This window comes from Leuresthes tenuis, unplaced genomic scaffold (genome assembly GCF_036924035.1).
Source record: "Leuresthes tenuis unplaced genomic scaffold, fLeuTen1.0.hap1 SCAF_11, whole genome shotgun sequence".
NCBI classification, from domain to species: domain Eukaryota; kingdom Metazoa; phylum Chordata; class Actinopteri; order Atheriniformes; family Atherinopsidae; genus Leuresthes; species Leuresthes tenuis.
Window position 1 is genome coordinate 19,521,340 of NW_027325365.1, and position 27,133 is coordinate 19,548,472.

At 40.3% G+C, this 27,133-nt stretch overlaps 1 protein-coding gene across 1 annotated transcript in view; it reads right to left on the reverse strand.

Moving 5' to 3' along the window:
• The window catches only part of flt4 (fms related receptor tyrosine kinase 4), a 47,787-nt gene that overhangs the window by 11,687 nt on the left and 8,967 nt on the right, over positions 1–27,133 (reverse strand). Inside the window, exons 2-16 of the mRNA XM_072395975.1 lie at positions 15,923–16,019; positions 14,236–14,510; positions 11,221–11,366; positions 10,947–11,109; positions 10,037–10,176; positions 9,785–9,956; positions 9,211–9,328; positions 8,884–9,050; positions 7,744–7,912; positions 4,791–4,926; positions 4,134–4,242; positions 3,017–3,376; positions 2,327–2,473; positions 1,457–1,588; positions 895–1,001 (exon numbers count right to left, since the gene is read on the reverse strand). Of these exons, the coding sequence (XP_072252076.1) occupies positions 895–1,001; positions 1,457–1,588; positions 2,327–2,473; positions 3,017–3,376; positions 4,134–4,242; positions 4,791–4,926; positions 7,744–7,912; positions 8,884–9,050; positions 9,211–9,328; positions 9,785–9,956; positions 10,037–10,176; positions 10,947–11,109; positions 11,221–11,366; positions 14,236–14,510; positions 15,923–16,019 (2,438 nt within the window). The remainder of the gene's footprint in view (positions 1–894; positions 1,002–1,456; positions 1,589–2,326; positions 2,474–3,016; positions 3,377–4,133; positions 4,243–4,790; positions 4,927–7,743; positions 7,913–8,883; positions 9,051–9,210; positions 9,329–9,784; positions 9,957–10,036; positions 10,177–10,946; positions 11,110–11,220; positions 11,367–14,235; positions 14,511–15,922; positions 16,020–27,133) is intronic.

Consider the following 27,133-nt stretch of genomic DNA (forward strand, 5'->3'; position numbering starts at 1 on the left):
TAAGGGCCATTTTCATTATGTTTTCTTTTGTGTGAAAGAGATATTTGGGAAGGACTTTTGGTTATTGTTCAAGATAAGTTGAAAATAAATTATTGTCAGATTTAAGGTTAAATCTTCTAAGATGTTGACAGTTTTTACAATAGTTCATCCAGCATTGATTATTTGCCTGCTATTCAGCTGGGAAACAGTTATTTTCATGTGACTTGACAGCCCACACTCTAATTTGTTATGTTACAATTATGTGGAAAATACATCAAGGCACTCGTGAGCTTATCCTGCTCATTTCCATTTTGCTTTTATAGAATTATCTCTGAGTACTTGAAGCAGTGCAGAACAATTATTTAGACAGGTCTATCAAAGGCAATAAGTTGAAGGCCATCAAAGGCCACCTCCTTATAGCTTAATCTGTTTCAGAACTCTGAAAAGTTGGGTTTCTGAAAGCACAATCTGTGGTTAATAAAACGCTTTTAGATCATGCCTTTAATCGACTGCAACAGTTTGTTGTTTTTGACAAACCTATAGAGGGATTTGATCAACAAAATGTCAGATGACAAAAAGATTGAGCTATTGTAAGTGAGAGTATAAAAAGCCCATCTCAAGTTTAATTTGTTAATGATAGCACCGCCCTGCAAATTGTTGCTAATATCATAAATGCCTAGATGAGGAAATTCAAAAAGTATCTGGAACTTTGTTATGAACATTCTTGCCATAGGTCTAATAGCAGTAAATGACTGATTAGACTCCCATTCAGCAGATATCAGTAACTCTCTTTGTGTGTTTGGGCTAAGATCCACACTGACATGCTGGATGCCAGAGGTCAAGGTGCCTCAATCACAGCCTGCCGGTTCCTTTCACACAGATAAGAGCAAAAGGTAAAAAGTGATGTCCCCTGACCCGTTTCACATTACAGAAGATGAGGATGAGCAAGGCCCAGAAGAAAACGGCAATGACTCCAGTCCCGATGAGTATTACTATCTCCACATTGGCCTTGTCACTTGAACCTTAACACAAAGAAGAAAGCGAAGAAAGAAAGTCACTTTTAATTGCCAAAGTTTGAAAACTACACAAAAACCCCTCCATTCTATCCCTCTGTCCCAACTACAGAGGGTGCTGTGTTACAAAGTATTTGCCACAGCTCCTTAAATCTTGTGCTCGAATCAATGTGCTCAGCAGACATTCACTCATTTTAGCCATTCATCATGAAACCACATCCAGCAAAGCCATTCAATTATTCATTCTGAATACAAAATGTCCGAGCAGTCAGTGAATTTGATTTGATTGTAAAATAGTGTACATAACCATAAGCACAACTTCAGCTGCAGCAAAATCTGAGGCATCCGCCCATTTCTGGGTGAATACATGCTTGTTAGGGAGACTGCGATTTCAGGCCAAAGTGCACTTGATAGTTTGCTTGTGTGTGTGTGTGTGTGTGTGTATGTGGGTTGCAATGTCTCACCGATGACCCTGATGGCTGCTGAGGAGTTGACACAACCTCGCTTGTTGCAGGCTGTGCAGGTGTAAACTCCAGCATCCTCTTCTCTGACGCGCTGGATACTCAGCGTGCGGTTTGAGTCTTGCAGCTGGATCCCTGCGGGGGGAAACTCGGGATTAGTGACACTCCCTCTGCAAAATGTGCTGTGACTCGGCTCAACTTCCTCACCTCTCATGTCATAAATTCAGCATCATTTTCCAAAACATTTCTTTGGATTCTTGTCACACATTTCAGTCTGTAGAGCTAATTTATCATCACATCATTCTATCTGTCGGGCCATGTGTCCCAGCAGCCTGGCTGAGTGAACCTGGGGCATTGGCTTTCACTCAGACCCGTGCTGACACAGCCCGCCCCCTCATCTCCTTCAGATGTTTAGAAATGTCCCACACTGAGAAAGGTAATGACTCATATCAGTTGGCCGACAGGGTTTTATTTGAGTTTTATGGGTGTGCAGCAAATTCTGTACAAACATTCTTGTCTCTTGTTCTGTGTGAGACATTTCTTGAGTAGCATGAGTGTGGTTGTGTGGCAGCATGTGTTTCCAAGTTGTTTCTTTAATAGCTCTACTGACATTCATCATAATGTACTGCAACATATATTGAAAGTAGATTGTTTCTGAGAATTGTTTCTAGTCTTTTCTCTGAAGTTTACACAAGATGGATAAGCTCAAGTAAGATACAAGTCCTGCCTAATGGTATTCCATAGGAGTAAACATTCTGAGTTACTGCTGCTGTGTGGGAGTTTCTCTCTGCATATGTGGCTGCTAAGTCGACTGGTGGGCAGCAGCACAGTTGTGCAGCTATGTGTATCACCTGTGTGGGCATTTTTATTCACCTGACATTTGGTGGAGCGGCTGGTTGTCTTTGAACCAGGAGAGAAAGGGCAGAGGTCTGCCCTCCACATCACACTCCATCCGCAGAGACTCGGTCACATTCACCGTCTGATTGGTGAGGCTGCGCTTGTACCGAGGTGCCTCCAGGGCTACAGATGGAAACAGAAGTCGGGAGGGAGAAAGTATAATGACAACTATGACTTGTCAGAGCTGATGTGAACAGTTCCACCCAAGAACTATAAATGTACATGATATAAGTAAATGACTGAAAACGGCCAAAAATGTAGGGAAAAAAAACTTTAAAATGTGCATCTGTCCTCAAAGCACTGATGCATGGTTGTTCAGCACACAACATGAATGAAGCCTGAAATTGTCTGTGCATTTCTGCTTTGAGACATCTCTGCTCCGCTTTCTGCCATTACATATCTATGTTGTGCAAACACCAGGTACTCTCTCCATCATGTGTGGGTGTGGATACTGAGTTGTGTGGGCATCTTTTTGTAAGTGTGCGTAATTGTCAGCCTCCAGCATCTCAGCGATGGCTACGCTGCTGCGACCCATGTGTGTTTCCACTGCCGAGGCTTAAGCCTTGCTCTATAATTACCTGTGGTTAAAGTGACTATTTTATGTGCTGGGTGTTATGTGTATCTCCGTGTCTGGGGCTTTCATCTCTCTTTTTCTTTTTACCTCACCTTTGACAGTGATGTATCTAAACAGGCACTGTTTCTCCTCCCTGTGTCTGCTCTGAGCCTTGCACACATAATGTCCCTCATCCTGCAGCCGTATGGATTCAATGTTGAAATGCAAGACCCAGTGGTTGGAGTGCTCCTGGAAGGAGGACTGGCCCTGAAGCGGTGTAGAGTTGAAGTGCGCGCTCCCGCAGTCCAGCTCCTGGTGCTTACCCTGCTGATCCAGCAGGGCTTGGGGGTTGAGGCGGTACCACTGCAGCTGATCGTAGAAGCAATTGTCAGCTTTGCAGCACAGAGACACATTCTCCTGCTCCAGGGGATTTTCAGACGGATGAACATCGACACTGAAGCCCATGGGGATGGCTTTGAGGATAAGAGAGTAGGGCTATAAAGTAAAGCTTTGCAATGCACAATGATGAAATGCAGTCTTTCAAAGATAAATTCATCCAAATACAACAACTATAAAAGGATTCTCACTTAAAACCAGTGGCATCTATTCGTGAAATGCAGATTGAGTCAGTCTTTGTTTTGAGCACTCCATTGAAACAGTAGAGAGTGTAATGTTATTGGTGCTGCTTACTGAGGATAACCTCGAGGTCAACTTCATTCTTAGTTATATGAGGGCTGCTTGTATTATCAGGCAGTAAGAGTTGGTCACATCCACGTGGAACTCTTTGTGGATGTTTTTCATTTAATTTGATTTTCTTTCTTTTTTTGGCCTCATAATGTTTGGCATTTTAAACCACTGTTCTGATCAAAATTATTTTGTTAATGAAGAGTGGCTGGAGCTCCTTTCCACAGAAAGTATTATACAAATATTACAGGGACATCCCATACTAAATCCATCAGAGATTCCTATATGTACATATATATATGTATATATATATATATATATATATATATATATATATATATATATATATATATATATATATATGTTTCTTTTTATAAAGTGGGCGAGATTGATAGTTTTTTTGTTGGGCAGGTTTTGGATTTACTGCTTACTTTGCTCATTCTTACTGAATTCTGTGACTTCTATAGAAAAATGCCTAAAGCACTCCATTTAAACATACAAATTTCGTGTTTTGTATTTGTGTAAGATGTACCTCGACAAACTTACTGGTTACATAAAAGTTGATCTGCAGCTCATCTTTGCCCACTTTGTTTTCAGCAGAGCACTTGTACACGACGGAAACACTGGCGTTGCGAATTTGAAGCCTGCTTATTATCTGTTAGGGGAGAAAAGGAGAATGAGTTAAATTCCCTGGGAGGGAAAGTGACTATTTCTAAAAGGCAATGAAAACTGCTCGCATGACATGTAATTCTTTGTGAGCTGACACAAACCAGATTTACTGCTCAGGTGTGACTGAAAAAAATGGGTGCGCGTGATTGTGATGAATTCCTCTTATGGAAGTGGCTTTTTAGCGCTCACATGTGTGCATGTGCCCCTCGTGTGTGTGCGTGTTTTTGGATGTGTTTATAACCAATCCTTAGAGGAAGTCTGCAGAGGAAGACTGTTCTAAATATTTCTGCAGAGGAAATGGCTCTCGATTGACAAATTCTGTTATGGAGCTCAGAATTTGGGATATTACATAAAAACATCACAGTTCATGGATGAGTCCACTTACATAAATGTAATCTTTTCTGGGTTCTGTCCAAATCATATCCCGTTCCTTTTTGTCTACATTCACATAGCCACATTGGGATCTTATAGTATAAAAAAAAAAAGCTGGTCTTTTTTTTACAGAAAAGTTAAAAGCAATAAGTTTTGATTAACCTTTTCCTGACTGTTCACCACTGCAACAGACGTTTCGATAAATTCAATTTCATTCATGGCGTTTGGCGAGTAAATGTCCTGCCAATTCTGACTGTCTGCAATCTCATCACTCCAGTCCTTTGTGTCTTCTCGGGCCCTGGAGAGAAGCACAGACACATTCATGACATCTCCCTTCATTGATATGTACAGCAGAGAATGGACGGTGGGCAAGAATTCAATAATATGTCAAGCCATATCCTGGGGCTTTAAGAAACCTCTTTTTTCAACTCATGGATTTGCTCATCAGCTTGGATCTCAAAGCCAAGGCAATTATATCAAGTGTCCTAGCAACTAGTGGAAAAACATCCATTTATTTTATGACAATCCGCAGTGTGAACATCATAGAAGAGCTAATGAAACATGAAATGGAAATTTGTTTAGCATTCTCTCCTGAAGGCAACTATCATACATTAGGAGAAGGTAACGAGGAGCCAGTTTCACTTATAACCTTTTAAGAAAACTTGATGATAAATGTATATGTAATAAAGGAATAAACACATTGTGTCCTCTGGATATTTTATGGACTAGAAATTATCCTGACTCTCCCCTTGTGCTCAGCTTATCAGCTCAGATGAAATGTTGGCGTGCTAAAAAGCTAAACCAGACTTATTAAACATTGTATTTGTACAGTGTTTATTCTCTGAACCACAAATTCCCCCCAAAACCCTACAGCAATGTGTAACATGCATATTGTTCTCTAATGGAGGAGGGCGCCACCGCTTTTACGGTAGGCAACGATGCAGCAGTGGTTATGATAATGAAGGTGTGATTTAGAGCAATGACACTTTCACTTCTGATTTGAGTTATTACAGCTACAGTTAACTTTCTGGTTTACTGCAGGCTCAACATGGTAGTGCCAAGACCGCAGTGGGCAGAATGAAACATTTGAGTTGATTTCAATTGACATTTAACAGCACCAGCACTAAAATAACCTTTTATCTCCTGGAAAAAAATCCTGGGCCGTTTAAGTTCTATGTATAGTTGGTTGAAATGCAACTAATGACATAAGTATATCTGGTCGTACAAATATGGAATTGGAAATGTCAAGCCACTGACTGTCAAGAATTGAGATCTTGTCATTTTTCAGCAAATTTGATATTTAATTAACTGATATAGTTCCAGGAAACATTTTAATCAGTTGAACACCCCTATCCCAGACTGAGTTAGCCATCACGTGTGTCGTGTACAGTATGTTCAAAGTGGGTTTAACTTCTGCTTAGTATAACAGGTGGTAAAATACAATCAGACTTGAATAATTACTTATTTAGGCCAGTGGTACTGATATTACCACCTAGATACTGACATTGTCAAATAAGGAGAGTGAAAACAGACAACTAACATCAGATAACAGGTAAGATCATTCAGAAATATTCTATACATTTTCTACAAGTCCATGGACTCGCATTCATGAAACAATAGTTTATGGTTGCACAGCTGGATCTCTTTTCACCTTTGGGAAAAGCCAAGCAGACTTGTTCCTCTAAATTGATGCCAAGCTAAACCAATTATCTGGATGTAGCTTCAAATTCAGTATAACTAAATATCAGCATCAGTACCTCAGCCACCAAATGCCAAATTCTTAATTTACCTAAATCCTTAAACACACCTGATTCAGTTGAAATAGTTCGCATTCAAAAGATTGTTAAGTTCTGCACGAGCCTGCTAATGATACATTGATTTGAATCAAGGTGTGTTGAAGCAGGGAAACATCTAAAACCTGCAGGACAGCGGCCCTCGAGGAACTACTGTTTGTCATCAAAATGGCATATTGCATGTGGCATTACCATGTAAGCAGATGTATTTACAACAAAAAGCCACATGGTTCCTACAAGACCACTGGTCTACCTCATCATATACTCTTCACAATGAAAACTGTGTTAAACTTTAAAGGATAGACCCAAACAAGTCCTGCATGTTTGAACAGATAAAAAAAGAAAATCCAATTCCGATCCACAAGAAAAGGTCAAAACAACTTTATATCAGTCAGATCCATGAAATATCACATTAGATACACATAGTGTGTGTGAAAGAGCATGGGCTGGACAGCCTGAGTTCAGGCCGACCTGCTGCTGTTTGTGTGTTTCAGAGTATACAGCCTATAAGGACACATTTGAGTCTTGAGTCTGCACTCATGTCGCCTGCCCACATAGAAAGATTAGAACGGCTATGGATTAGAAAATTAAGCCTAGGGGGAAGATGGTGGAGGGAGGTGACTATTAGGCTTACAGAAATAAGGAAAAGCTTAACATGGTTCTCCAAAGAATCCATTATATCATGTTGTGCCTTTTAGAAGAGAAACAGTAAGAAAAAAACGCTGTGGCAATGCTTAGTGTTTGTGTTTTAGTGTTTATTTATGCATTTACGTGACCCCGTGTGTGTGTGTGTGTGTGTGTGTGTGTGTGTGTACACACTATTAAGCACCCTGATGGCTACACCCAGGTGGTTTAGATGCATGTCTGACACTAGAATGAATCTGTTTGTGACCATGTGTGCTGTGTTTGTGTCTTCTTTGTGTTCGCACATGCTTGTCCATTAGTGACACTGCTGTGTGAGAGTTGAACCATGGCAGACAAGGAGTCGCAGTCACAACATTACAGCAAGAGACAAGAAGCTTGTTCAGCATCTATATATTCATCTCCTACCTTCCTCTTTATGTCTGCTTTTTTCATCCACCTCCAGCTGTCTTTCCTCACCATCTCATTGCTATCATTTTTCTCAATCTCTTCTTCCCTCAGAACCAGCGGATCGTTTCACACCCACCGCTTCTCTTTATTCTTTTTTGTCCCACATAACTTTCCACCCACTGCATTTCACTTCTCTCCGATTTTCTGCTCCGTTCATTTCAACAAAAATTTTACATTTTACAAAAATATCCATCTCAATGAATGTATGTAGGGCCAAAAGTATTTCTTACAGTCGACTTTGTGTGCTGTTGAGAACACAGCGACTATCCAAGGCCCTCCATTGCCAGGTGATGTTCGGAGTAGGGAGACCATAAGCAGTACATGTTAGCATTTGGCTGCTGCCACTGAGGTATGGACTGGAGGGATCTATCACTTCTTTCCCATGAATCTGTGGGGGAACTGGGGAACAAAAGAGACAATCGATTGATTAATCCAGGCAGAAATGATTGGTGTAATCTTTGTGTACTGTACTGTACTGCAAGGAGACGGTCCATTAATAACACAATGTTGCCAACAGATATATAGAGAAATTGAACCTCCTATTTATAATCAGGCAAATTTTGATGAGTTTAAATGGCTGCAAACTGTGAGAAGAAACTGTAGGAAGTACAGAACACGAGAAAAAAACTTGTCATCTCTGAGGTAAGTTTGTTAATGTTCTGTTTTGTCATTCCCAGATTCCCAGAAGCAAATGTGCTTCCACTGTGTGGGATCCCTAAAATTACATTAGACATCTGCCATCACACCAAAAACAATCGGCACGCAACACTCTTTACGTATTTGCTAACAATAATAACGGCACACGAAATTAATGAACAATGAAACACAATCACATTTACAGCAGCTTCCCACCTAGTTCAAATGTAAACATAGCACTCTGTTTTTGCTTTTCGGTAATGTGAACTTTATAACATTATTTTGATTTAATTTCCTTGCTGGTGATGTAGGAGTTTTGTAGTTTTGACACAGAGCAATGCATGCGTCAAGCTGGAAGAGAACTATACGTAAGCCTTATGAACAATATGACAGGGATGTGGCATCTAAATCAGGATTTGTTATTCTATAGATAGTATGCTGCATTAGTCGGAAGTAATAGTGACTATATCCTGATTAGTAAAACGAAAGACAGGTGTTGTCTCATCCAGTTGATTTGAGAGTTATCTATCACAAGCGTGACTATTACAAATTGAAGTTGTTTTTTTTTAATGTTCACCTTTTTTTTCTAAATGAAATGTAAGTGTGTAATTCTCTTTCAAAAGAAAAAAAAAGATTGCATCTCAATTTAATGACATTTTCCTCATATCACACCTTTTAGTCTAAGGCACTTATCTGCTGGATTTTGCACTGAGGGCAAACAAATATGCACGTACCATTAACAACAAGCGTGATGTTGAGCCTCTCCTCCAGCATAGCGCCACTGTTCGTCAGCACCACTGTGTACAACCCCGAATCCGCCTGACAAACTTCCTTAATCTCCAAAGAGTGGTTAGAGTGCATCTCCATCCTTTTCGTGTTTATCAGCTGCCCGTCTTTATACCTGGACACAAGACACACACAGGTGCTACAGTGGAAAATATGCCACTGTTCAGGTGCTCTGCCCCCGAGATAATCTCTAAATTGCAGCTATGTCGGGCCTAAATATGCTTTTGGAAATTTCCCAACCCATTAAACAAATACACCAAAGCGTCTCATCTTACCATTGTGTTTCAGGCGTGGGGTACGCATACACATTTACTTGTAATTTGAATGACTGCTGGCCATCGGTTACCTCCACCACAGGTCCTTCTCTGTAGTCAAGGTTGATGAATGACTCACCTGGAATTGAAGGCATTCGGTTATTTACATAAATTGCCGATTGATGCATGAAGCTCAAAGTCTGAGCATCAAACGCTCAACCACGGCACTGTGGGCTTAAATGGTGGTTTTGAGAGATTCTATAGATGCCACATTGCCAAACACACACGCACACACACAAATACACACACTTTTAGAGAGGTTTGAGAGCTTCTGTGGATTATCAAAAACATATTTGTAGTTTTATGTAAATCCTGTTCTAATCTAGTATCTTTTGTACAAAACACCCAAAGAAAGATGGTACATGGCAAACATTCAGTATTTTCTTTGTTTTGTGTTTTTGCTTTTTCAGCAATCACTAATTTAGAAGGGTCAGGAACTGCCATGCCCCTTCCTTTCTGCCAGCTATACACATTACCAAGTTTGCTTTTGCTTCTCAGTTTTGAATAGATATAAAGCTGGCAGCCCTGCACTTACCATAAACCGTGACTATAGTCTGTAAGGTCTGGGTTTTTTCCATGCTGGTGACATTACAATTGTATGGCCCACTGTCTGTGACATTGACACTGTGGATGGTCAGGACGCTGCCAGCCACTGTGGCTTGTGACAATGCTTCCCGATATGGACTAATCTCCACCTGCCTGTTTGCCTGGTGAGGAGAAACAGGCTGTGAGTATTACCAGACACCCTCTACAATATGCAATCCTTGTGTCAACATCTGTTAAGTACCTGTTTACCAGGATAGGACCACTGAATGTCCACCCCAGTGTCGAACTCCACCGTTGCTGTGCAGTTCAGGGTGAGAGCCTCCCCCACCATTAGCTCTACTGAGTCCTCAGGAAACAGCTTGACATCGTTAACCTGAGTTCCTGTCCGGGAAAAAGAAAAAGGGGGAGGTAGACAGCAAGAGAGGTCATAGTGACATTGTCAGCAGTTTTTCCTTCCTAACAGGACCAGAGGAAATGGTTTTCCTTTGGACCAGAGAAATCATCCTACTATAAAGAAGCAGTCTGTCACAACCTCGACCTATTTCTATTCATGCGTCAAGCCAAATCACAGAGGGGAATCGAAGTGGAAGACAGTGAAATCTCAATCAAAGATATGACAGAAGAAACAAGAAAGCTTTGGACACTGGCCAACAGTGCTGATAATGAACACATCTCGCTTTGCAGTCGCTGGAAATCAAATTAAAAAAATGCATAACTACGATGGTGATATCTGTACTGCAAACTAGGATTGCCTGATTGTTGTAACACCCCATTAGTGTTCAGAGCAAGGACTGTGTTTCTGCTCTGACTGATGTAGCTATTACCTTTGGCCCGCAGCAATGATCATGAGTTCTCTCTCGTCCCCTGAAAAAAGAGGTGAATGATCTCACACCTCATAGCAAAAGAACTGCTGGGTCTTTGAAGTTCACTTACAACAAAAGGGAACTCAATTTCAAGTTAGATTCCTAAATTGGATTAGATTAGATGTAGATTAGATCCAAATTAGATTCCTGGTGCAGGAGTGTTTTTGTGACTCCCAATGTTAAGGTTTACATGATTCTTTGCAAATCTGCTCAATTTCATGCTGAAACTGAGACTGGATCTTTTTAAACCTTTGGAGTAATCACAAATAGTCCGTAGCGTATTTTCACCTGCAGTGTGAAGGATGTAGGTGGTAGAGTAGTAGTCTTTGCCTTCCAGTGTGGCAACACACGAAACAAAGGTCAGCTGCATACTATCTATGACATATCTGGGAATGGACCAGCCTCGTTTGTTGTCCCACTTCGAGCCATTCATCTGCACAACTGTTGGATACTGCAGAAAAACCTAAAGAATAAAAATACTATTAATTTCAGTAGCTCACATACAGTCATCAACAGCATCACTTGACAGCTTCAACAGCTGTTATAGAAAGTGAGTGCAAACCCTGTGGAGAGTGACATTTGCGTCCGGCACTGTGACAAGACACGGCACTATGACGTGCGTGGAGGAGCGTCTGACAAGAATGGTCTCCAGGTTACTTGCGTTGCCGTTGCTGAGGCCGCTTCTCTTGAGGAAGGGCTGCGCCGGGTCTGGATGCAAACAGAAACAGGGAGCTGTTAAAGGGTAATCCTGATAGCAGCTGGGGTAATGGCACCTATTACTGAGGTAACTTTGTGAACGTACAGACAGATCTCTCACAGCTTGGTAATGACCCCCATCGACATGCTGTATGTGGAGTTTGACATGATTACCGCTCAGGCTGTCCCCAGCTAGCAAACAGAATTAAGAACTGCTATTACATGCCAGCTGAGAGATAGACAGTCAAGGGGTTTAATCCTCCTGTTACAGTTTCACCTCCAGCTGTCTGTCGGAGGAAAATAGCTCTGCCATGTTTCCCTTTTTATCTGACTCAAAGCTACTGAAGCACAGAGATTTGTCACTAGTTTGCACTGCGGCCTATGCCGATACAAAGCCTTGTATTAGAACGCATTGGGATGAAAATTCTTCTCTATCTGCCTGGCCAGTCAATACATGTAATTTTGCACAACATCCAAAGACATTGTGTGGCTATAGTCTGCTTGCTTTTTTGTCATTTCATTTATTTTTCACGATAAGCCTTCTGTTATCATGATACTTTTTTCCACAGCACTGAAAGCTATCTTCTCAAGCTGTTCTGAAGCCGCAAAAAGGATCCTATTGAGAGGTTTATGTACATCTCATTATATCATCCTTAGGTGGTCTAGCTACAAAGAAGCAACAGAAATAACAAACAGATCCTTGCTGTTTAAGTTCTGCTCAACAACTCACTGCAGGTATTGGACAACAGTCAGTTTTGGAAGGGACGATCTCTGACACACAGTAAGAGGAAACTGAAAAGTGTCAAGGTTATGAGCCAGTCTGTATAAAAATCTATATGCAAGCCAGTAGCTACTGTGAAGTGAGTACACTCACCATAGATTTTAACTAAATAATTTCAAAGTTGACAGGAAGACAATCTCCTCTAGTGAAGAACTATCAAACTGAGTTTGAGAAACTGTTTTATTTAGAGGAACAAGCACATCTAGGATTTTCAGCTGGCTTAATTTCATGAACATGGTGCTGACATGAGCTGTGAAAAGCAGAATTTCATCATGTTTGGACCTATGAGCTGCATCTATGTCCATGTTTGAATCATTGAGCCACATGGAAAAAAAACGATTGTTGGATTTGAAGGTAGAAAGACACGTTAAATGATGACCTATTATGAATCAGCGGAAGCACACCGGCAGGAGTAATCAGGAGCTAAAAAAGAAAAGCCACTGTAGCACTAATCAGGGATGCAGAGGCCATCCTGACATATTATGTCATGGACATTGCAACACTTGGACAGACTAGCTCTGAAAAGCAATCTGTGAGTACACAGAGAAAAGGGCTCCTTCATTTTTTTTCTAAATGGAAATCAAACCAAGCAATGGAAACTATTCAGTAAGACACTATAGTGGGAGTGTGATGATATGGTGTTAAAAAGGGCTGAGATCTTTGGCATCGTGAATGCCATAGATGTGCCAAAATACTCTCTGGCAGAATGACTCCAGTCTCAAGGAGTTGGCAGAATTGAAACATTACAGCATGACAACAATCCAAAGCTACACCTCAAACACTTTTCTTTTTAAATTCTTACATTTGTAGAATCCAATTGAACATATATATCTTAAGTATTCTAAAGAGTAAAGCAAGCTGAAAATGTCTTTGAAGAATGACAGAGACTTGTGCCGCAAAAGGTACCCTCAGAGCTGAGGAGGAAAAGAGTTTGACATAAAAATTCTGTGAAGAGCTTAAAAAATGAAAGATCAGAATCGAAGTGACAAATGGGCAATGACTTTTGTTGCACCAAGACGCTACAGTTACACAAGAGCAAATATACTGCAGTTCAATTTAGAAACAACGCAGTTGCTCTACAGTCATATAGTTTAATCAAAGATCCAGAACTAGCGGGAATTCTGTTGTGTACAGTATATCATGCATGTAAGTATTCCGGTTTTGTGTGTGGAGTGTTTAGTGGACAGCAGGCAGCACAGACAGGGCAAATGGCCAACATCTGCCTGTCTAATTGCATCAACATGTGTCCGCTCTCATCCTACCACACGCTGGGCATAATTTATGGCTGTGATTTCATCTGCCTCTGATCAGTCTGCTGGTTAGATCTGTGGAAACTGTTTTGGCACCTTGTCAGGGGGAATAAACAGGCATTTCACATGAGTGGTCTGGTCAGCAGGAATCCCCTACATGAAAATCATCTGTCTCTCTTTCTGCTGTTCCATGTACATCTCTCCCACAGCACCCAGAGCAATGAGAAATAAAGAGGCAGGCCTAAAGGCCAAAGCAACAGTCCTAAAGGAGATTAAGACTGAGATCTTTATATGACAAGCTATGAAAATATATGAGAAAAAAACTGCAATAACCAAAATGAAACTGTTCTAATCAGATCTGAGGGCCTTGTGAGATGGTGAATTACAAAAGAGCTGCTGCTATATTCCATTATTTAGAAATTCATAAAATATCCTCTCCCTTTTTTGAAAAGCGAAAGAGCTGATCGTTCTCATCTTTATCAAAACCTTTGCATCTCGAATTTCCAAAACATTAATCCTGCCAGCTTCAAGGGTGTTACCGAGTCTAATTCAACAACTTACAGTCCTAATAATGCAGCTGCGGCTTTGATATTGAAGTATTATTAAAACAGAAGATCTGTTTCAGTGAGGCGGCCACGTTTTTCCCGTGAACCTCCCAAGGATAACAGAAACAAAAGCTGCAGGTTCCACAGAGCTGCAGACAAGGTCAGAGCAGGCAGAGAGATGAGACGAGCTCTGATTAAAAAAAAAAAAAAAAGGCTCATAATTACTTCAAATCTTTATGCTTTTATACCAGTCAGTTTGTGTCAGCATTTTTATTGTGTGTGTGAGCTGAGACAGTGTGACTCACCTCTAACAAAGACATAAATTCTGACTGCAGTGGTGCCATCAACGATCGCCTTGACATCTTTATAATAGCAGCTGTAGTAGCCTGTGTCTATGCCCTGCGTCTCATTCAGGACCAGTCTCTTGCAGTATGGCCTCCCTAATTTCCCGGGACATTCACTGATTAAGGCCACCCTCTGCCCAGGTGCCCTGGTGGTCTGTTGCTGGTCCGGACGGTCTATGGGTTCCTTTCCAACTACCCCTTTGTCAGGCCAGGTCCAGGCCAGAGTGTGTTGTCCCCTGAGGACATATGTTAGTGTTGGCTTTTTGATAATACATTATAATTCACAAGACAAATGTACAGTATTTCAATTTCAAAAGTAACTTTGACTTTCTGGTTTCTGCATTATTCACATTCTACCAGCTGGAGTCACGTGATAACCACAAAAGCTAACGTTTTTGTGCCCAGTGAGAGTGTGTGTGTGTTTGTTTTTGTTTGAATTCACATGAAGAGCCACACACCCCTGTTTGCTTTGTGCTCTGTCACATAAATTCAGTTATCTTAACCTGAAGGCATTATGAGCCAGACTGCGTGGAATCATAATGGCTCTCTGAAAACCGATAGCTGTGCTTTCACCACCTGCCCCCATCGAACACAAATAGGCAGAATTTGCAAGCAGAGCCAAAATGTGATCACTGGATATAACATAAAAGTGATGGAGCTCAGTGAAAATAGCCTGTGGGGGATTTTCCAGACCTCGTGAAAAATGTCTATCTGTCTAAAGCCTAGAAAATGGCACATTGTTGAGTCTAATTTGACTGAAATGAAATTCATACGCCGTCTCAAGAGGTGCTCAGTGGTATCGCTGTGTCAGGTTTACATGCAAACAACTATTTAAGACTTGAGCTGTGAAAAAAGTCCTAAAGTATCACCAGCTTTCCAAAGACAGCACTTTTTTTTCCCAAAGATATAAAATGGTTAATGGAGTGACAGTTTGGCAGCAGAAAGCACAGCTGAGATTTCATAAGGATATGGGATGGTTATTATGTTCAAATTTATATTACACTGTTACAGTTTGATCTCTTGTAATGATGGAATGATATGTTCATTCTTGGCTTTTTATTTTATATTTGCTATTTGGAATTAATAGTATTTTCAAATACAATCAAATTAGCTAACATGCATGTAAGTATGAAATGATTACTATAAACAGTAGCATAACCCAAATATTGACTGTTAGGTAAATGTTATTAACATTTATTCAGGGTTTACATATTATTCAAGGTACTAATATCACCAAATAGTTTGTTAACAAATAAGTTTGTTAATCATCTGATGTTCATATATTCATGAAATACATGTATGAAATCTTCTCATATCTGAGACTGGAACCATGCAAATTTCTGTGTTTTGCCTGACAATTAGAGCTGCAATTTACAACACTGCAGGGTTTTTTAGTCAATACTAACAGATCTTATCATAATTCTTATATTTGTAGTAAAACTGTTATAAAATAACTTAGAGATTGTATAGTACAAGCATTTACAATTTCTAGTTAAGTATAGTACTTCAGTAAGATGGGGTTTTTTTATGATCACATGCTGTTTCTTTGTATAAAGGTGTATTTTTTTTTCTCTACAGATAGAACCAACAGTAAGTTACGCACATAACAAAGTAGAGAGTCCCAAACGTGGGCTGCACAAACACATACCTGCATGTAATAGACAGTGTTTCATGGACTGGAATCACTAGATCGTCTCTGGGGCTGTCAAGGATGGGTGGAGTCATAGGCAAGCCTATCACCAGACCTGAGGGAGCAAACACAGCAGCTGCGTTAGATTCATGTTACACAGGTCGGTCAGGGCCGCAAGGTTTTGACAGTGCTGCTGCTGGGCTGTCAAATCTCTGAAACACATCAGGAATCTGAAATGAGATACGCTGTTCTATATATTTACAAGCTGTAAGGCAATCTGTGGCGAATGCAATCGGTCCCTCATGCTGAATAACACCCAGACAGAGAAATCATGGCTGACTCATTCTCGATGATACAGCACCGCTTTGAACTTTCAGCCTCCTCCTCTGAAACAGACGCAAAAACCATTTGCCCCCTTGATTCATTACCAATGCATTGACTTCACTGGCTTGTGTTTGCTTATTATGGCCGCTCTAGAATGTCATTACTGTCCCAGAGTCCCCTCAGGGTGTTATTAGCTTTTAGACAGACTCTACACCTACAGTCTATCATATATAAAAGTGTCACCATGACTTATGCTCCACCTGGATATAATTAGAGCTGAAAACACAAATGGAGTAATAGCAGAGATGGGGACCATGTTGGAGTAGAGAGGATTTCTGTGCATTAAATGGTGACCTTTCTTCATATCAGACTCTGTGCCTCATCACAATTTTAAAAAAGACAATTACAGCAAAATTCCAACAACCTGAAAACCCATATCAAATATGTTTTCAACACTGGATGAACAAAGGGAAAAAAAATTACTTTGGGCAAAAACGGCATGTGCGAAACTGACTCACAGCAGTCTGTCATGATGTTCTGCCAATCACAACCTAGAGGTCTGGACAGCTGTGAAACATGTACACAATCCCTGATCCTCTGACACATCCTGCTGGTCAGGGAGCACAATGGAGCGAAGTTATTCTGATGTAAATATTTAGTTAATTGTGTTTGGAGTAAAGGCCAATCCCAGTGGAAGGAGTCTGATCAGCCAAGGGTCCTTTCAAGACTGCACATACTCAAAAAATACGCCTTAACTTGGAGAGGTCAGTATGAAATACAGTACATTATAGTATTTGTTGTTATAGGGGACTTTTGTTCACATTTGGGGAATTATGTCTCACATCCTCATCATAAATATAAAGTTACTGACTCTTAAATAAAACGTGGTGCTGAAGATAAAGAATATACACTAAAAACCAAGGAGATATCATCTTTCAAGTAACAAACCAGCAACAGACATAAGATCAAAGACATCCCAACATGTGTCCAGGTGTATTTATCACCCTTCAATGCTCTTTGGTTGCTCTGAAGCGTTGTAATTTTGTCAGTGTTCTGTTTTCTGTATTTGCAGTGAGCTTTATAAGGTGGTGAGTTACCGTTAGACTGAACCAAGCTACTGTGCCCTCTGACTTCCAGGTACTCGTGTACTAAGCTAAGTAAACTGTTACTGTTGACTGTAGCTTCATATTTCCTTCACAGAGGAGTGAATTGGATTTCTCTTGATAAGACTGCAAATGAGCATTATTCCCAAAAACCTCTCTACGTAGTTTATCTTTACTAGTATGGGCTTTCTTACTTTCTGTCTCCTAATAAGTAAAGCCATCATGAAATACTTGCTTTTAAATTGACACGATTTAATACTTTGACCTCTCATACAGCCTAAATGTAAAAGTATCCCACTGACAGAAAACAAACATGTTGTAGGTTGAGGCTGGAAGTGGCTGCAGTTCATAAATGGTTCCCAGCTTGGAACCCAGCAGGGTATTCCTTCCCGACTCTCTCAGAGATCTTTAACTCTGCCTCTGAGGAGAAGCAAAGTTTCCCCAACACATTGTCTCAGTTCTGATGTGAACCTGCCACTAGCTTCAGTCCCATTTCCACCCATCTGCAACACAGCACAGCTTTGTCTTACACCTTAAAATGGTGTAAAGCCAAACAGATGGCAGTGTCAAAGACACATACTCGTGGGGCCAGCATGGGACCTCCCAAGAGCTACAAGCAAGTGAAAAGTGAGAAAGGAAATTCCTGTCCGGACCACTTTTCACTATTTTAGGAAGAACCGATTTCCTTCACGCACCAAGGGGGGGCATGGGCCAGTCTTCAAGAATAGTGGATTGATGAGCTCTGGACCTCACACACCTTTCTATTAACATTTAAGGCCTCCTGTGTTTGCATCGTACAGCAAACCTGAATTCTCAAACATTAGCAGTAAGATTGTTGGATAACTACATTTCTTTAGATACTAATGAAGATCACAGAATATCCCAGTCCTGTCTCAAATTTTCAAAAAAGAGAAATTCAAACAAGGGTAACATAATTCAAGAGATTCTTCCTTATTGCACACTAAACCTCTTAAATAGGTTTCATTCAATTCAGACCGTTAGTTTTTGTGTAATATTGCAAGAGAACACAATCTGCTCTTGCCTTGAAAGAAGAATTATCACTTCACTCTGCAGATTCTTCAGGCATCATAGAGATTATGAGGTTTCTAACTCATTGTTTTCCTTTGCTTGCCTGAAACTTCACTGATTTCATTCGCTCTCATGGCTCTCTGAAACAACCCGTTCTCCCTCCCATCTCGCCGCATACGGGTGATCCGTCAGGATCCCATTAGCATTATTTTTCCACATGCAGGGCAGTCAAACAGGCCTCAATAGAAAGTCTGTCAGCGTCAAAATTATGAGATGTAAACCAGACCAAATACTTCCTTGCAGAAGATGTTTCTGTTACATGATACATCACTCTGGCAATGAAAGTTCTTTTCTTAATTTACTCAAGTACTTTTGGTACCTAAGGAAATTGGAAAATGACAATGAAAATGAAAATGTAACACTAATTTCTAGTCTCAGCCTTGGGTCTCCAGATGAGCTATAAAACTCGCCTGCCAACACACAAGGAACTGATCTACAGTGTTGGAAAATATCGCTAAAGGGGTACCTAGAGTGTTATAATTTGACACTAATGGCCCCTGACCAAGCGTCAGTATCTCACTAGCTGGGAGTGAGAATGTGTTCCTCATGAGCTGCCTGCTGTGTTACAGCTACAGCAGAAAGGGGCTTTCAATGATAAAAGCTTTAATAGATGGTATAAGTATGCTACCTGCTCATGGTTCATAATTGACAGGTGAATAAATGGCAAATAGGCTACACTTACATTGCAACTTTTTAACCCCAAGCAGGTTCTGCAAAAGCACCTACATGCTTTTCTCATTCACACAGACACTCAGTTCTTCTTATCTATCTATGTAAAGTGTATATATATATATATATATATATATATATATATATTCTCACTGATGAACAATGGATGAGTAGATGATGTAAAGGATATAGCTGTGCATGGCTCCTGAAGAGCCAGGTATTGTCTCTAAAGCTGGAGGTAATGCATGTTAGCCTGGGGCGTTGACTTGTGAGACAGAAGACAATTTCATCTGTTTTGAGGAAGAAAAAAGGTTCAACTATGGTGAAAACTGTGGTCGCTCTGTCAAATTAAAGAGAAATTTTTTTTGTCCTCTCCCGAATGTCATTTACAGTCTAGTTCTGAACATTCTGTGCAGTCGTTATTGATGGGAACAACCTTTATTTTTTTCTCTTGTGATGAATCACTGAATATTTTGTAAATAGTAAAACATATGTCTAAGAAGTCGCGGCAACTGTTGCAACATCAGGCTGGTCTTTTGTCATTTGTACCATGTTCCTACAGCAAGTGTTGCAGGCCTGGTAAAAGGCGAATTTTAAGTTATTTTCATTACAACAGCATTTTGTGATTGTTCTTTACAGCAATCCACCATATAAAGATGTGTGTTATGTTCAGAAACAGCTTCATTCATTCCAACTCAATTCAATAATGCTTTATTAATCCAAGAGGTGTAATAGAAATCCTCAGAGAATACTATGAAAGGATTGAGGTGCAGCCTAACAACAACTTAGCTGATGTCGTCACACATGTAACAGAGGTGAACTCTCTGTAGACATCATGGACAGAAACTCACAGCCAAAAGTTCAACATCGGGGGTGCAGAGAAGTTCCAGTGCAGGTCAGGATGGATGGTTTTTGCATTCAAACTGTTGCGATTTGTAATCTATCCTTTTAAACCAGGCTACAATTTTTTTTGCCATTCTTTTACTAAATCTAAAAAAAAAAAAAACAAGCCAAAAAAAGCAACAAAAATCTACTTGATCTGTTTTTTTTTTCTAAATTGGAAGACATATTGCTTTAAAGCATCTGTCGTGGAGCCTTCTAGGGATAATATCATAAGCATCTAACCCGAGGCCATCTGCACAGATCTAACTTAATGCATTTGGCAATTTGTTTGTTTTGGTTTACAACAAACACTTACTGGGAAAGTCGGAGTAATTTGAAAAAAAAAACTCTTAATATAAGAGAAAAGTGCACAAAGTAATTTAAGAACATAGCCCAGGCTTTCATAAGAAAATAGAAGGCTGATGTGCTGTGACAATATGCTTGCCTCCAGCTGGACGCACAGACTAAGCAATGAGCTGTGAGCTAAATACATATTTTAGCGGAGTCTCAGTGATGGATGCTTCTCTCACAATCTGTTGAGTGATCACACACTGACAGACAGGATGCAAATTGTAAATCTTTTCAAATGTCAGGACTGACTTGTAAGCCCTGAGAGATAAAACATCGAGATGTTGGAGGTGCACCTGGTGGGGAGGGAAACCTGGAAAAGACACATTTACTACGAATGCGAGAGCTCAGTTTTAGCTGCTTGAAATGCTCTGGCGTACAGTAGATGTGTCTATCACACTGCAGCGTGAGAGTACCTCACACCGGAGTACAAAGACGGCATTGCAACCACACGGAGTTGGGCTAAGAGCTCTTTGAAGTGAAGCAAAACATTTCACAGATCATTCAAACTGACAGAAGCCGTGACAAATGTGCTGGTGAACTCAGAGCTCAGCACTTCTGACATGTGGTTTTCAGGGTTGGTTTAAGGATGATGCGTGTTCCAGTACTAGTAAAGACCTTGGATCTCTTGTAACTTGTCATCCTAAGTGGCTCTTACGTACCTGCTGAAAGAAGCACTGTAAAGTCATAACGTCTTTTGTGCTGCATGACTGCAGGCCAAACAGGCGGCGACCTCTCTGTTGTTTGGACACTTCAGATTGATGAGAGATGGGAGGGGTGCGTTTCTACGCCTTATAGGTGACTCGTCTGCATGGTTCCCCTCAAGCTGTGAGTTCTTTCTCCTTGTGCTTCGTTGTGATAAAGATCTTCCGTGCCAGATGTCAATTTGTTCCATATGGATGTGCGTCACAATGTATACACTACATTTCCAAGCTGTGAGACACCAGATCCTATTGCCTGTCAGCCCCGTAAATGGCCTAAGAAAATATATAATCCCATTAGTAATTGCTTGTAATTCTGTCAAATACACTTAAAAGCACGCATTTCTTCGATGTACAGTCACATATAGCAAAATCCAAGGAAACCCAAACACATCAATTCACAGAGGTTCATGGCTGATAACATATCTCGTTGTGATAATAAACACATTTCTCTGGCATGACCTTTTATTCTGCTTCCCATGACAGATGGTTACGACTATTATCAGTTGGTTAGCTCATTTATCTTAATATGTATTAAACTGAATGGCACTAAAGGTTAAGAGACACAATATTTTATCAAGGCTTTGTTCCTCAACAGCAGTTTTAACTGGAGGACAGACAGACCAAACAGACAGTAACATGTCTGATACTGCAAAGAACAAAGGAAAAGATGACCCAATTACCTAAGGGAACAATATTAAAGATGACACACTGCAAGCAAGATTGCTTTTTGTTGGTATGTGTTAAACCATCAAGCGACTAAGAAAGGAAAAGGGTCTGAGGGAAGTTTAGGGCAGCCTGCACGGTCACTACTTTGTAACGCTCCTTTTTTGTCCATTCTTTCCTACTCCAGATTTGCAGTTCTGTGAGATTCATCAGCTGTTTTGTATGTACTGCTTTTTTGAAGTCTGTCCACAGATTTCATGTGATACCATCAAGGGACTGTAAAGGCCATGGTAAAATCCTCAGCTGGCACCTTTTGAGGCAGCCCATTGTGTATTATCAGGAGTGCTTTTTCATATGTCTTGTGAAGGTTCACTTCCAGAATTTGATGGTCTGCCTTTAGCATTCATCCCAGTTGATCCCGGTTGATAACCCCCCTTATGGTATGGTTTGAATTATTTCACTCACGCCCATCCTCTTATAAGATGATGGAAAGTTCCAACCTCTGTTTTACACTTCAGTAAGAATTTTACTGACATCAGTTTCACTCTAAGGAGTGAAGTAATATCTAATCTTCCACTTGCTTCCCTAAAATATTTCTCAGCCTGCCAGAATATTCAGCCATTTCCCTTGATTAGAGTCTGTTTTCAGCTCTCTTTGCCAGGACAATTTCCATTGCAAAACTTAACCCACTTTTGACCCCAGGAGAACAGTTTTTCAAACTGTAAAACAGTGAAATCTTGTGCCATTGCTGTGGCGTATTCAGGTAGTCCCAGTGGAAGCCCTCCTCTGTGCTTCACAGGTACAGAGGTGATCGCTGCTTGAGAATCTGCACCCTTTTTTCTCATTACAGCCAAGACGTGCTGTTTTAACTTCATCATTACACAAGGGAAAGCCTTTTTCTGATGATCATTTGTTTTCTTCTGATGCTGAATTTTGTGGTGAATTACCAGACCTCCACTTGACCTCCATCTCTCCTGTTAAGTGCCATCCATCCATCCATTTTCCATCCCCTCCTAATGCAATTCAGGATCACTGGAGGGACTGAAGCCCGTCCAAGCTGGCATCAGGCAAAAGGCAAAAGGCGGAGCCCACCAACGATGGATCACCAGTTCCTTGTGTTAAGTGCCATTTCTCAATTTCATTACAAAATGAGGAAAAATGCCATATGTAAATACTTTGCGGGTCTTCAGCCTTCATCTGCTATCTTAAATTTCAGACTCATAGACAGCTGCTTAGATAAACTCAGGACTTGATTATTATCAAATGCTAAATGGACTGTACTTATATAGTACTTTTGTCTAGCTGACACACAGCTCATCTTAGTCTGTACAACTAAATAAACTGATTACTTAGTCTGTATAACGTTACAGACTAAGATATCTATTTTTCTCTCTACACACACCGATGGACGAATCGGAAGCAATGTGGTGTTCAGTGTCTTGCCAAAGGAAGCCAGAAGTCGAACCACCATCCTTCTGATTGGCAGATGATTGCTCTTCCTCCTGAGCTACAGGTGCCCTAAACTTTAGAGCAAGATTTTAGGAGTTAGAGATTTAATGTGCATCAGTTGGTCTTTACTAAACTTGAAAGTCAACGCGATGCAGCGGGAAATGATTACTTCTTTTCAGCTCCCATATTCACAGATGATATTATCCACGCTGGTTGCGTGAGGCGCTGTACTGCAGCTACGAGACATCTAAAGTTTCTGCATGGTGCCTCTTTTTCACGCATGAAGTAAGTGTCAGGGAAGCTGTCCGCAGCAAAATACACAGTAAAAACATTTGCTGGTCATCGTTGTTTCAGTGTGTATGCAATATATCAGAGAAATTCAAAATACAGTTGACCTATTATGATGATCATGATTGATCATCAATTACAGCAGTTGCATGTTACTTCTCTCAAGTTACAGCTGAGCAAATTTCATGCCTTTACTTTTCAAGTCATATAAACCCCCTGTTACACAAAACTCTGTGTGTTTACGGTCATACCAGAACCATGTGCTGTTAAAAGCAATTGTGCAGACAGAAAGATTGTTGGTATGAATACAAACATGCAGCCTTGTTACAGACCATGGTAAAAGTTATCTGAATGCTAAGAACTCTTGGGGCTAAACTTTTGCATACCACCATATGTAACCAGATTTTACTTCATTAGATACAGTTTATATTAAGTATACATCACTGACAGATATAATTAAGACACTGTATTTGTGTATGCTTACAGGACATATATTTTCAGTAAACTTTTTAACCTTGGGTTGTGTTGGCCAAAACAGGAATTTTTATTTACCTCCAATAACATGGTATTACATTAATTAAATAAAACTCAATTCAGATCAAATGTGCACTTCTATTGACTCATAATATCTACAAAACTGTAAAAAGAACTGAATGCTGTTGATGTTCACATCAGCACATCAGATGTTATTTAACTGGAAAAATTTGCAAATGTTAAACCCAAAAGAGTGATCCAAAGTTGTGGCTCCAAACCATTTTATCAGGACAACAGGTGGGAAGTACAAATTACTGAATGTTAGAACAAACTGACGGTATAAGTTTGGCCCGCCGGGATGCAATACCATGTTCTTTGGAGAGCCAAAACCATTTGAAGGATTTTTCCCGAAAACATGATCAGCTGTTCAGACGAATCAGACAGATTTTGTTATTGAATTATTAGATAACGCTGTGTCACGTCTCTCAAGCTGACACTGAATCAGCTGTTTGACACTGTTTAATCTGCAGTGAAAATTGCTGTGGCTCCACATTTTACATTTTTTCAAACTCAACTCATGGATGAATCCAAGTCTGGGACCAGAGCAGCATCGTCCCCTACTGAAATCTGATTGGCCCCTGAAATGTATCTGTCCAGACACCTGTGGCTTGGCTCATTTATGAGCTGTGGTACTTTAAGCACATCACAACTACAGTGTCCTAAATGGAAAATGAATCAGTTAGTTGTTAGTACAAATGTACCTTTCAAGACTTATTTGATTTCCTGCAAATTAACAAAACCCACAAGCACTTGTCAAATCTCTGAGAGTAACAGAAGCATTTAAAGTGTTTTTCCTCATGAGAATTATGATAATCTAGCAAATGAATGTTTGTTGAGCAAATCTCATTTTGACTACATCTGTGATGTGAATACCTTGTGCCATTGATCTAAACCAAAATGAAGTCACATGACATGTCAAACAGGTAAAATCACTGGCAGGGGCCCCTCATTTGGATCGCTTTTGTGGATCATTTTCCATCAGACAGAGTCAACATCTATCTGTAGACAGCGATTCCTTGGATTAATAAACTCATAAGGATGGTGACTGGCTCGTTGACAACCATCTTACAAATGCGAACACAGGCAGGGAGCCAAAAACATATTTGAGCTTGGTCTCCCTCTTTTCCCATGCATTCCAGCTAGTGGTGCACAGATAAGCAGTAGCATTTGGATATTAGCCTTAACTAACAAAAAGCAGCCTCTGATATATAAAAGATATTAAAAAATAAAAGAATATTGCTGCAAGTAGATTTACTTCTGTTATTGTATGATTACACAGGACATAAACACACAAGTTAAGATGTGTCAAACACTTCAGACATCAGAGCTGCACTAGCAGCCCTGACAATAAAGTGTTAACTCTCTATCTAATTTTTCTTTCATTTAAGTGCTTGGTAAGGCAGCGACTCCAATCACATTATAAACCTTGCGGTTCAGCTCATTGCCTCTTCAGTATCTGACACTGTCATCACCAGGGATCTTTTTTAGGGTAATTCAATTCTGGCTTCAACAGTCACAGAGGTTTTTAAAAAGGATCTCTTCATTGACAGTCATTTGACGACTCCCTCACATCACGGATGGCTCCCTGAACACGTCCTTGTCAAACTTTGACATTGCTCTTGAGAAATGTGATTTCTCTTAGTTGTTATGAAAAGCCCTTCTCACTGTGGGAGTAATATGTGCACCCTGCACCAAGTCCAGCTGGCCCTGCCAAGCAAACATGAAGAAGTTAAAAACATTTGCTTGTAACATCACTAAATGCGGGGAAATGATGTGTGCTTAAAGTAGAAAAAAATGTTCATCAGATAAGGACGAGGCTGTGCAAAAAGTTTGTCTGAAACATGCCAACAACATGACACAGATCGTATAGAGATGGTTGCATTAGACACACTTCGCTGGGTTGCATGCCTCTGACGTGAGGGAAGGCCCACATTTGAGATAAGTGCCAGAAGTCAGAATATTTCAAGGACAATTGAGGCTGTTCACTCAGCATGTGCGTCAGGCTGCACTTTGATGTGTCAGCCCAACATACCTGGCTGACAGAGAGGAAAGATGTGCAACTGGCTGCTGGTCTACTAAGAGGAGTAAACAGCATGCCAGAGAAACATATTCAGGAGCGCTTTATTGATGTTGGATGGGTCAGAATGCCAAGAGGTGCAAAAAGATGCTGCATCCAAGGGTTTTCCAACAATTTGTTTCTCCAAAATGTAACAGAAATGTTGAAATAATATTTGTAAGCAATGGAAACACAACGTATTTTGGACTAGTGTAGATGCAAGGTTTCCCATCATGCTTTTAGCTTTGCTAACAACTGCAGAATCCTGCATGTTCATGTCATCTTATCGTTTTTCTGCCCCCACATTTCCTTCCTCCTTACTTTATCCCATCGAATATACAAACTCTTCCAAAGCAATAAAAAGGAAAACAGCATAATCTTCTGTAGCCCACTGTTTCTAAAGACCAGCAGGAATCCCTAAACCCCACCAAAGGAAGGCTCAATAACTTCCCACTGCACACATCAGTGGGGCTTTATCTTTCACATGCCTTTAGCAAGGTTCCCAAAGAGTAAAATATTCCAACTACTAGCATCTCTGAGGAGTAACAGAGGTTTTATACCCTGGCATGCAGAAGTTTGGTCAAGCGTTTGTCATTGCAAGCAAATAGACATAAAATTAAAAGTGAAATTTCTTTTTTCAACATTGTTAGACATCAGGTATGTATGTGTTTTTGTTTTTCAAAAATTTTGAGTGGAAAAAAAAGAAAGTTTCAGTTAATGCTCAGTGCTAGGCCTCAATTAGCCTGATCTGGCTGGAGCTCGCTGAGGGTTAAGAAAAACTGTTTGCAATCAGCTTGTATTCCAAGTATGATGAATTAGTAGTTAATACGAGCGGTGGAGGTCAAATTAATGACCATCGATTGCGAGAAAGGCAAAATGAAAAAACAAAACAATTTTCAGGTAGATTGATCAGACATTGTTCTACTGTGCAGCCACAATTGCATGAACATGACCTTCATGTTATTTGAGCTTTCGTTCATGCAGGCGGACACGGTCGACAGATATATTCAATCAATAGCTTCAGGCGGACGTGAGAGTAACTGTATCTGAAGGATAAAAAAAAAAAACATTCATGACAATACAGTGTTGTAAAACAATTATTGTTTCTAGCCCTAGCCAT